This window comes from Pantherophis guttatus, chromosome 11, assembly GCF_059756535.1.
Source record: "Pantherophis guttatus breed Tessera chromosome 11, ASM5975653v1, whole genome shotgun sequence".
NCBI lineage: Eukaryota > Metazoa > Chordata > Lepidosauria > Squamata > Colubridae > Pantherophis > Pantherophis guttatus.
Genome location: NC_142073.1, coordinates 26946821 through 26957463, shown reverse-complemented (window position 1 = coordinate 26957463; position 10643 = coordinate 26946821). Strand labels below are relative to the sequence as shown.

The 10643-nt window shown below is 51.9% G+C and overlaps 1 protein-coding gene across 8 annotated transcripts in view; it reads right to left on the bottom strand.

Annotated features, from left to right (window-relative positions):
- Positions 1-45: 45 nt before the first annotated feature.
- The window catches only part of NDRG4 (NDRG family member 4), a 29906-nt gene continuing 19308 nt past the window's right edge, over positions 46-10643 (bottom strand). For 5 of the 8 annotated variants that reach the window (XM_034425695.2, XM_034425694.3, XM_034425690.3 and 2 more), the window contains 10 exons: positions 8939-9025; positions 7833-7889; positions 7118-7221; positions 6195-6251; positions 6060-6111; positions 5224-5271; positions 4272-4307; positions 3727-3778; positions 3107-3145; positions 46-1721 (listed from right to left, as the gene is read on the bottom strand). In XM_034425695.2, the coding sequence (XP_034281586.1) occupies positions 1567-1721; positions 3107-3145; positions 3727-3778; positions 4272-4307; positions 5224-5271; positions 6060-6111; positions 6195-6251; positions 7118-7221; positions 7833-7889; positions 8939-9025 (687 nt within the window). In that variant the 3' untranslated portion in view covers positions 46-1566. The remainder of the gene's footprint in view (positions 1722-3106; positions 3146-3726; positions 3779-4271; positions 4308-5223; positions 5272-6059; positions 6112-6194; positions 6252-7117; positions 7222-7832; positions 7890-8938; positions 9026-10643) is intronic. The other 3 variants (XM_087877118.1, XM_034425691.3, XM_034425693.2) reach the window with 1 other exon arrangement.

Sequence of the window (10643 nt, the reverse complement as noted above, 5' to 3'; positions counted from 1 at the left end):
CTCCCCCCCCCAAAACGCCGCGAGGAAATGAGCGAGAGCCGCCTGTGAAATAAAGATGCGGTTGTTTAATGTGTTCCAAGTCTACAATGCGCTGCAAAACATGACAATTCGGCCGGTTTCCGCCCCGGAGCCGGAACGAGGCAAAGGAAGATGCTCGCGATCACGGTGACGCGGCCCCGCCGAGGGGCTCGACGCCGGTTCTGGCAATGCGGGAGACTCGTCGTGCCCCGGGAGAGACCCCCACCCCCACCCCCACCCCTCCCGGCCCCACAGGCCTTGCCCGGACAGCAGCCCCGTCCACCAACGGGAAGGGGCGGCTCTCCGGTCGCGGGAAGCTGCTCGGGGCCGCCAGTTCCAGGCCGGAGCCCGGATGCCTCTAAACCAGAGGCCGGAGGGGAGCGGAGAGTTGGGTGCCCGGGTCTCGAGGGGGCTGCCCAGCTAGGCTCTCCACGGGGACTCCCTGCTCCACGCAAAATGAACCAGGCAGTCCCCCCGGAAGGGGCCGAGCCCTCCTCCTCTTTATCCCCCCCCCCCGTGGGACAACAAGCGGGGCCTTGGCTGGGGGATCGGCCTGACTAGCAGCCGCTTTGAATGAGAAACAGCTTCCGACTTTCCTGTCTGGGGCTCCTGCCTTTATCCCCTGAGGCCCATTTCCTAGCCTCCTAAGGGGAGGTTCCTGCCTGCATAGCTGTGCTGCTCCGACGTCCACCTGCTCTCATCTAAGCGCCTTTGTGGAGTTGCAAATGCTGCTGACCCACCCCAGCCAGCACTCCTGCCCCCCCCCGCTGGGGGGTTGGGGAGGGCGGATCGGCACCACACTGTCCCCTAGTGGGAGCCGGGCTGTTGAGGAAGATCAAGCAGCTTCAGATCTTCCCTTCCCTGTGACCGGAGGCTCCTGCTGCTCCCACTGTGAGCCCCTCAAGGAAGGCCTCCATCAGGGGCTGCCTGCTGGGGCTGCCACTCTGATACCCAGGCAGTCGAGGACAAAGGAACTTTCCACACAAGACCCTACAGCTTGCAAGCCTTGTGCCTGGCCCACTTAGCAGTTCAACTGCAGCCCAAGCATCTGCCGGAGCTGCAGCTGGCTCAGCATTTGAGTTACAGATCAACTTCCAAGCACAAGACTAGACTAGCCTTGAATGCTGCCATTTTCTGCCCCCACCAATGGCCAGGAGCTGAGACTTGCTGGGGAAATGCTGGGCACACCAAGCAGAGAAGCTCTAACCTCAAGCTGGTCAATCCCAAGCTGTGCCCTGCTTGCCTCCAGGCTCTGGGGGAAACGGGCTAGTTCTGATGCTACAGGAACCAACAGGGCTGCTTGTGAAGGACGGATTGGAGCAAGGGAACACGGCTACCCTAAAATGACATCTCTAACAAACAGGAAGGCAGCCTTGGATAGGAAGCTGCTGCTTCCTCCTTCAACTTTGTATCTGTAATGGCATTGGGAGAGACAAGGAAACGGAAGCCACGAGAAGCGGCAAAAACAGCGGCTGGCGAATGATGCGATGGTGGATGGCCACAGCTCCCTGAACAAAGGTGGTGGCCAAGGGAAGGCATCAGGAACTCTCAGCAGGACACCTCCATGGTGTGGTTGATCTGGCCCATAGCTTCGCTGCTTTCGGAATGGGTGCAGGCTCTGGGACGGCTGCCATCCACCGAACTGGCGCTGGTGAGGGAGGCTGTGCGTGAGCGGGCCAGGCGCGTCATGCTGGCCGAGGGCACTGCAGAGAGGCAGAACAAGGATTACTGGGGGGGGGGGCGCTGGCTGGGCAGAGATTAACTCAGGCACCTGAGAAGATGGAACAACCAGGGAAGCGGCATTCTGCCTGACTTGTTTGGAGCCTGCTGGGATTGTGTTCAGTATGGCAGAATGGAACAACTCACCACAGCCGGCTCACCCTGGCCAGCTTGCCACAGGGCAACTCAGAGTGGGGCAACTCACCACGGGAGAATGCCAGAAGCGAGGGGAACCTCTTCCTCCGCTTCATCCTCCCCAATTTTTTTACTCAGTCCAAGCTCCAGAAAAGGAGGAGGTTCCCCTCAGCTCCAGCATTCTCCCATTACATTACATTATATTACATTAGGAAGAGCCTTGGTGGCGCAGAAGACTAAAGTGCTGTTAAGTAGCACCAGCTGCCTGCAATTACTGCAAGTTCAAATCTCACCAGGCTCAAGGTTGACTCAGCCTTCCATCCTTTTGAGGTAGGTAAAATGAGGACCCGGATTGTGGGGGCAATAAGCTGACTATAAAAAAGAACACTGCTTAGGGGGGGCCAAAAGCCCTACTAAACAGGTATATACAAAAGTATGAAGGCTATTGCTTAACGCATTGTAAGCTGCCCTGTGTCTCCGGAGAAGGGCAGCATATAAATCGAACCAATAAATAAATAAATAAATTTAGATTGATGTAACTAATAAAAAGAATTGTTCTACAGCAAATCAGGACGGACTGAGTTGGCCAGGGCAAACCAGAGGTGGCGAGTTGTCCTAAACTCTCAATATGGATCCCAGCCTGTTTCGGAAGGCTCGGCTGTGCAAACACTCCTAAGTGCTGAGAGGCACTTTGGCCAGGCTGGCTCTGGCTGCCAAAAAGAATGGCACCAGGCTGCTTCTCCCCAAAGGATGGCAGCAGATGACTTGGGGCACACGGCCCCAACTGGCAGAGTTTTTATTTGGAGCCAAGTATGGCTCATCTCACCCCAGGCACTGGGGAGGGGCCATAGCCCCATGCCTCTTCATGGCAGCAAAATGGAGAGGAATATCAGCCTCTCCCCAGAGGACAAGCACCCCCCTCTGTTTATGGCCCTGTGGAATTATTGACCATCAGCTCCTGGAGAGCCATTGCTCCCACTCCTTTTGCATGTCAGATTGGAACTGGGGTCCCTTGGATGCCTCCCCTCTTGACCTGGCCATTTTTGTGGGAGCTGTTAGGGAACCCCCAGAGCATAACCAAAGGGAGTTCCTTTGCTTTCAGCAGCTCCATGACTTCCCCTTCACAGTAGGATACACCACAAAGGAGTGTGGAGCAGGCGATGTATGGCAGAGGAGGGGCAGGGGGCGCACATAGCAAGCAGGAAGGGAGCAGAGCCTGCAAGACTGCCTGTACCTGATCCTCCACTCAGCCGCCGGTCCTTCAGGTATGCCACTGAAAAAAAGGTGGGGGGTTGAACAGGAGGCAAAAGGTGAGACAACTCTGGGGAAGGGGCGAGAGGACAGGCGCCGTCAAGGTATAGTGAGCCCTGGACAAGAGGCAGGCAGGAGCACTGGGCCAAGCCCAGTGGGGGGAAGGGGGCATCCACGCTTCCTTTAAGCTTTCCAGCATGGGTAGAGGTGGGAGGGGCCACTTGGCTCCTGTTACCCCAGCCTCCCCAGTTTGTCTCAGTGTGGCTGCTGTGGGCACCAAGGAGCTTCTTGCTCAGCTGATGGAGTAGTGCTGAGCAGGGCTGGGCAACCCGGCTCTGGAGAAAGGTTGCCCACTTTGGGGGTCTGCTTGAAAGAGGAGCAGCCTTGTGGGCATTTGGCCCCATTTTCTGTCCCTTCAAAGCAAAGACCCTCCAAGTTGGAGCTGCAGGGGTTTTGTAATTCAGGCAAATGGTGGATGGCACTTAAGGCCACAGCTCTGATTCAGCAAGACTTGGCCCACCTTGGGGCTAGTGTTGAGCCCCTCTCTGGCCAGGCCAGCGGTTTCCTTTCCCACATACCGACCAAAAGCCCAGGTGGCCTCACCGTAGCCCATTCCTTGCAGGAAGTACTTGAATGCCTCGGTCAGTTTCCCAGGCTAGTAAGAAAACAAAGGAGAGACAAAATATGAATATTCGTATATATATTCTAAAATTGTGGGTTGCTCCATCACTGGAGGCTTTTAAGAAAAGACTGGACAGCCACTTGTCCAGAAATATAGAGTCTCCTGCTTGTGCAAGAGATTGGATTAGAAGACCTCAAAGGGCCCTTCCAACTCTGTTATTCTGTTAAATAAACATTTGGGACATTTCATATTCAAATCCAGTTTGTGAATTTCATTCTAATTCTATTTAATTTCCACCACCAATGGGACAAATTCTCCATCAAAACCAAACAGGGAAGGGGAAAAAAATGTTCAAAGTTGATAGAGCCTTTTCTGAACTCAAGAGGTTGAGCGAAGGGCCTCTGACCAAGAAGCCGTAGCCTACTTCCCAGAGGGCCTGCCTGGCCCACAAGGAAGCTGGCCTGGGAGGTGGCGGCCTTAGTTCTGGCCCAGCTCCAGGCTCCTCTGCAGGCAGGGTGAAGCTCACCTGAGTCACTTGGGGAAGCCCTCCGGAATCAGCCATCTAAGAGGAAAGCAGAGGTTGCATCTGGACAGGCTCCTCCTGCCCTTGAGATCGTCCCCACAGCCCACCCCGATGGCCCGGCCTGCCCTGGCTCTGAGGGAGGCTGCCCAGATGCTTCTTTCACCTTTCTTCAGGGCAGCACTTGAATGTGGACACTTGTGCTGATGGAAAGGTGCTTCAGATATGATGATTTTCTTCCCCCTTCTATTATTTTTTTTGGGGGGGGGGGGGAACCAATGTCTGTAAAGTTGGAATTGGTCTCTAATTTGGGGGGGGAGCCAAAGGCTACAAAGGCCCTGCAAGAAAAGGCCTCCGTCCATTCATTCCTTGTGGACCCTCTGAATGGGACTAAAACTCCAAGCCTGAGCTGTAGTCCAGCAACATTCCCCCCCCGCCATACACATTTATTTAAAAGAAGCAGGGGTGTACAGCTGCCCTCCTTTCCTTCCTTTCTCAGTGGTCTGAGAGTGAGAGGCGTTTTGAATGAAGGGGAAGCAGCTTGTCCTGGGCTTCACAAGCAGATGCATTGAGCATCGACAACAGCTGGAAAGATGCTGCCCAGGCAATATGGACACAATTCTGGAGCAAAGAACTCCACTTCTGTGTTCAGGTAAGTGGAATGAGGTGCCAGTCAGGAACAGGAGGGACCATAGTGCTTTGCATCTGTGCCACAGCGCTAGCAGAATCCACTCTTTGCCACAGGTGCCAACGGGCACTTTCCTTCAAACTTGGCATGCCCAAGTGTATGTTTGGTGTGCAAGCCCCCCCCCCAATTGCTCATGCATTTGCAGGCATGAGCAGGCAAGATGCACAATTAACTAGGCAACCAAGCAGAGGAACACTGCTATCATCAGAGGGAAGGAGAACATCCAGGAACCCCTGGTAAGGGCTGGCATGTGCTGGTCTGCCAACTCACCTTCAGGAATGTGGTGGTGGTTGGATCCAGCTTGGAGTTGCATTCAACCTGCAAAGAACAAAACTTCCACTAACACCAGGCGTGGAGGGCCATGGCAGGCAGGCGCCTGCCCACTGAAGGGGGCAGGGCCCCCCTTCAATTAAATCCCAGGAAACTCAGGGTTAAACATGCATCGTCTCTTTCTGCAACTGGAAAAAATATTTTTTAAGGAAAAGGAAGCAACTGGTGACAGGATTCCTAAATGCGAATTCTCACAACCTAGATATGGCAGCCATCTTTATGTAAAAATGGGGACTGTGTCCATTCAATATCTATATCAATTCTACTCTATCCCAACAGCAGCCTGATGAAACTTCCACCTAAAAGGTTGGATTGTCTTGGCCTCCTCCTTGGGAACAACCATGGAAGTGGAAGTTTGAGGCAGCTGCCAGTCACTTGCACGTCACCCAAGAAGGGAAGACTGGCTGCTCCAGCTCTTCTGCAGTCTTTCTCAGATGGATTCAACAATAGTCAGTCAAGGAACAGGCTGGGTCACCGTTTCTTGGCAGTGCACTTCAGCTGCAGCTATCCCAGTGACCATAATTAGACCCCACTCCATCTGGAGGTCGTCAGAGGAAGTTGGTGGCCAAAACTATTTCAGAGAAGTCAAATGCAACACAGCACCACAGATGCACTCTGGGCACTATGGCAGCATTTGCTACCAGTTGCCCTTCTGGCAGCTGTGGCTGAAAAATGGCTTTCCTCTCTGGGCATTGCAAAGATCAAAAGATTCAAACGAGTTTGCAGCCATGAGTGGGCAAGCCTTTCAGCCCGGCTGGCTCAACAGCTCCACTCACCACACCATCTTCTGCAGGGGCGTTGTCGCCTACTACAAGCATCACCGGGCAGCTGCAAACCCAAGGGGAGAAATGCAGTCAGCAGAACAGCCTCCCTCCTGGCCACCACTGTCCCGCTGTCGTGCTGGGACTTACCGGAGCGTCTTGGCATTGGGTGCACTGCCAGGGCGGTTCATCTCCAGATCTCTGCGGCTGAGAGAAAAAGAGGGATTTCAGGGAGCTGTTCAAGGAGATGCAGAGGAGAGTCTGCATTTTGAGGAGAGTCTTTGACCAGCTTTTGACAGAGCCAAACTGGGGCCCCCCTGGCCCCTGGGAGCTTCCAAGGCCCAGTCTAATCATGAGCCCAAATCTCCCCAAGAGGAACCTCCTTTCAGTGCAGACCCAGCTTTACTTTTTAATGGAGCTGCCTTTTTACCCAGGTTTATGGGGTCCACCCCAGTTCCAGACTGGGGGAGTATGCTTTTTAAACTCTGATTCTAGATCCAGGCTGTGTTTCCATTTGGTGCCTGCACCTTCTAATGTGGTATTCCTACTGCCTGTTCTCCTTGGTGACAGTTTTTTAGTTATTTCACTGGTGAAATAGTGAGAGCAACTGGCCAAGAGAGGCACAGAAATAAAGAAACTTTATTAAAATGTATGAGAGTTTACTGTACCGCAGTGGTACAACCTCCCACAAGTTCAGGGTGCCACCACAGAAAAGCCTCCTCCCCTTAGTGTCACCACCTCAGGTTCTAAGATTATCTTGGACCCCTCTGCCCGCCAAGGGCCCTCACTGCCAAGACATATGTGTCACAAACCCCCTATGTGTAATCTTTGAAATTGGGGGGAAAAACAAACTTTCCAGATGGCAGGAATCTGGTCTGGATGCTGCTTCCCTGATGTGCAAGCTTAACTTGCCAAGGGGCACAGCAGTCAAGCTTGCTAGTTCTGGCTTCTACAAGGGCATGAAGAAAGCAATTCCCATGACATGGAAGCCCCTTTTCTTCCACTGCCTTTCAGAACAGTACAACTGCAGTACAACTGCTCTGGGTGGCAGTTTGGGGGAGGAGCTGCTTTACCTGTTGTACATACTCCAGAAGAGCTGCAGATTGAACTGGTTCACCGTGCTGGCAATTTGCTGGCGATAGCTCTGCACTAGCTCCATGTTATTGGCCAACTCCTCCTGTGGGCATGGAGATGGCACAGGCAAAGGCAGGCCTGGCAAGCAGCCCCTGGAGCCAGGCCTGCTCTTGGAAGTGGCAGTCAACCCCCCCAAGCCCAGCCCACACTTGGATTGCTGGCTGATTGTGAAAAATGGAGAACTTGCCTGGGGTGGGTGGAGGGGACATGACAAAAGGCTTTTGCACTGCCAGTAACAGACAAGCTAGGCACAGAAGCTTTTGGCTAGAGCTACCTGCCCACTAGAAGTTGAGAGGTCTACCTGCATTGAAGGGGGCACCCCCTCCTACTCAGCTGACCCCCTCCTGTCTCAGATGAGACATGACCACAGATTCCACAATGCCTGCCAGCCACCCCTGTCCCAATTTCCACTGTTAGAACAATCCCTTTCAGTGGCATGGGATGTCAGGGAAAACTGTTGGCGGAATGGCTTGGTGTCCCCACCCCCACCTTTGCCTGTGTGAATGAGCCTTTTAAAGCAGTTTCTACAACCATCCTGTGGTGGCTGCCGGTCTTGCAAGCAGCCACCCCTAAGAGGGGAAGGGAAGGGATTCCTTGCCATGCAAGGACCTGAGAGGCCTGTAAACCTCCCCATCTGCCATTGCTTTGTCTTACCTGGCTGAACAGATGAGACAGCACCATGTCAGATAATGTGCTGGTCAGGCCAGAGAGCTGAAAGAAGGAGACCAATATCAAGAGACACATCATCACTTTCCTTGATGCAGTGCAAAGCCACCCAAATGCTCAGGGCCAGAGTCTCGTCTGGCCCTGAGCATTTTCAGACAAAAGCTCAAGTGTAGGGCAGAGCAGGGCACCCTTCTTTGCCCAGCCTTTGATATTCAGAGTTTGGCTGGCCAAATAGTAGGGAGAAGCCCTACTACTCTACTACTCTACCATCTCTTACTATATTCAACAGCAGTAGAGTCCTTCAAGTTTTATAATCTGCCAGGATTTGAAATGGACACCTAACATTAGAACCATTATTTAAAAAGCACAACAAAGAATGTTCTTCCTGCATCAATTTAGGAAGTTCAGACTGCCCAAAGAGCTGTTGATACAGTTCTACAGAGGAATTATTGAATCTGTCATTAGTACTTCTATAACTGCCCAACAGTTATAACTGTTCTATAACTGTTCAGCAACTAAACAGGACAGGTACAGACTCCAAAAGATAATTAGACCTGTAGTAAAAACAGTTGCAGTCAGACTGCCTTCCACTGAGGACCTGTGCATTGAGCGAGTCAGAAGGAGGGCTGAGAAAATAACTACAGACACCACACATCCTACACACTAGCATTTCAACTCCTTCCCTCGGGATGCCGCTATAGGGCGTTGCATGCCTAAACAAGTAGACACAGGGACAGGTTCTTCCCTTGTGCCATCATTCTGCTGAACACCTGAACTGTCTTATGTCTAAATTTATTTACCCATGTTGCATTATTATTATCCTTTCCATCTTCTCTACATCTTATTGGTATCATTATTATGATTACAATTACTCTGTTGCTTTGCCATGTACGCTGAGAGCTTCTGTGCCAGAGACACATTCCATCACACTTGGCCAAAAAATGTATTTGACTCGACTCAACCTGATCTCTGCCAGATGTGCCAGACTGCAACTTCTCCAGATCCTCTACACCTTGGCCTTCAGGAGATCTCCACTCTTCAGCCCTTTTTTCTCAGCCTGGAAAAATTATGCCCAATCCACCCTGGAAGATTACCTTGCTGGCAGCCCAGTCAATCCAGCCTTTGCCATTTGGGTCAACATTGATCAGAACGAGGCCTTCCACCAGATCTGGGAAGATCAGCTGCAGCAAAACAGATAGTTTATTCTGGCTTGTTAGCTTGATTTGCAAGCATCCATAAGGCAAGAAGAAAAACCTGCAAATTGCATCTACACAGCATACATAAACAGATCTAGAGGCAACATTTGGATAATGTGCAAAACTAGGTTGTGCAAAGCATTTGAAATAGATGTTGTGAAAAGCAAAGTCTTTCGTCTGAAGCACCCTCTGCAAGCTTTGAAAGCATTTTCTAGCTGTCTCTGTATCAGTTTTGCCTACTTCTCCACAAGAAAGTTTTTGTGTCACACACACAAAAAAAGAAAAGTGCTGCAAAGTCCTAGTCTTTATTCAAAGTTAGAATATTAAAGAAGTTTTGCTTGTTATTTGAGAAGACTCTCTTAAGAGTCATTATGAACTTTGAAAAATGTGGTCCCAGAAACCCCCACAGAACTTCCTGACACCATCACAACAGCAAGGGCTTCAGTTCAGCAGAAGACCCCACCCCTGAGATGAACCAGGCCCTGATGAAGGATGATGCAATGGAAAAAGGAAGGACTTTGGGAGAGGGGGACGACAGGATCAAGCCAAAGGAAATCAAGCACAGAAGTGGCCACCCTCTTGCAAGAAGTGGAGTGGCTGCAAGGGCAAGACTCTGTGCCAGTTCTGCCTGCCATAAACCAGATTACCGTATTTTTCGGTGTATAAGACGCACCTTAATTTTGGGGGAGGAAATAAAAAAAACAAGAATTCTACCTCTGCCTACCAGCATTTTGGAACGGTCTGGGGGGAATCTGCCTGGCAGCTTCAGGGAACAAGGTGGGTGCCACGATTTGCGGTTGGTCAGCCCTCTGGCCGCCCAGCAGGCAGCTTAGGGCAGGCAATGGCCACAATGACTTCACTTCCCTGCAATGTAGGAGCTGCCGCCTAAGCCCTCTGCACCCAGGAGCCGAGCAAGCCGAACGAGAGCTCCTAAAGAAAATCGCCCTTCCTTTCCAGCCACCGCTGCCCAGATTCCCCAACGCAATAATCAGAGCCGCATTTTTGTTTTTTTTTTAATTCGATTTATATGCCGGAGACTCAGGGCGGCTTACAATGCATTAAGCAATAACCTTCATACTTTTGTATATTTTATACAAAGTCAGCTTATTGCCCCCACAATCTGGGTCCTCATTTTACCTACCTTTGAAAGGATGGAAGGCTGAGTCAACCCGGTGAGATTTGAACTTGCAGTAATTGCAGGCAGCTGATGTTAATAACAGTGTTTTAGTCTGCTGCGCCACCAGGGCTCCTTTCTCGTTGGGAATGTGCAACGGGAAGAAAAGCACTTTCAGGCGGAAGTGCTGCAATCCCCTCCCTGAATCCAAAACGGTTCCCAGTTCCCTGCTGCACATTGCAGGGGAACTGGCCGCCCGCTGCCTGAAACGCAGCTCTGATTATTGCATTGGGGAATCCGGGCAATAATCCGGGCCCCTCCTTTCCGGGCTGGAAAGGAGGGGCGTTTTTCTTTAAGAGCTCTCGTTCGGCTCGCTCGGCTCCTGGGCACAGAGGGCTTAGGCGGCAGCTCCTACATTGCAGGGAAGTGAAGTCATTGTGGCCATTGCCTGCCCTAAGCTGCCTGCTGGGCAGCCAGAGGGGTGACCAG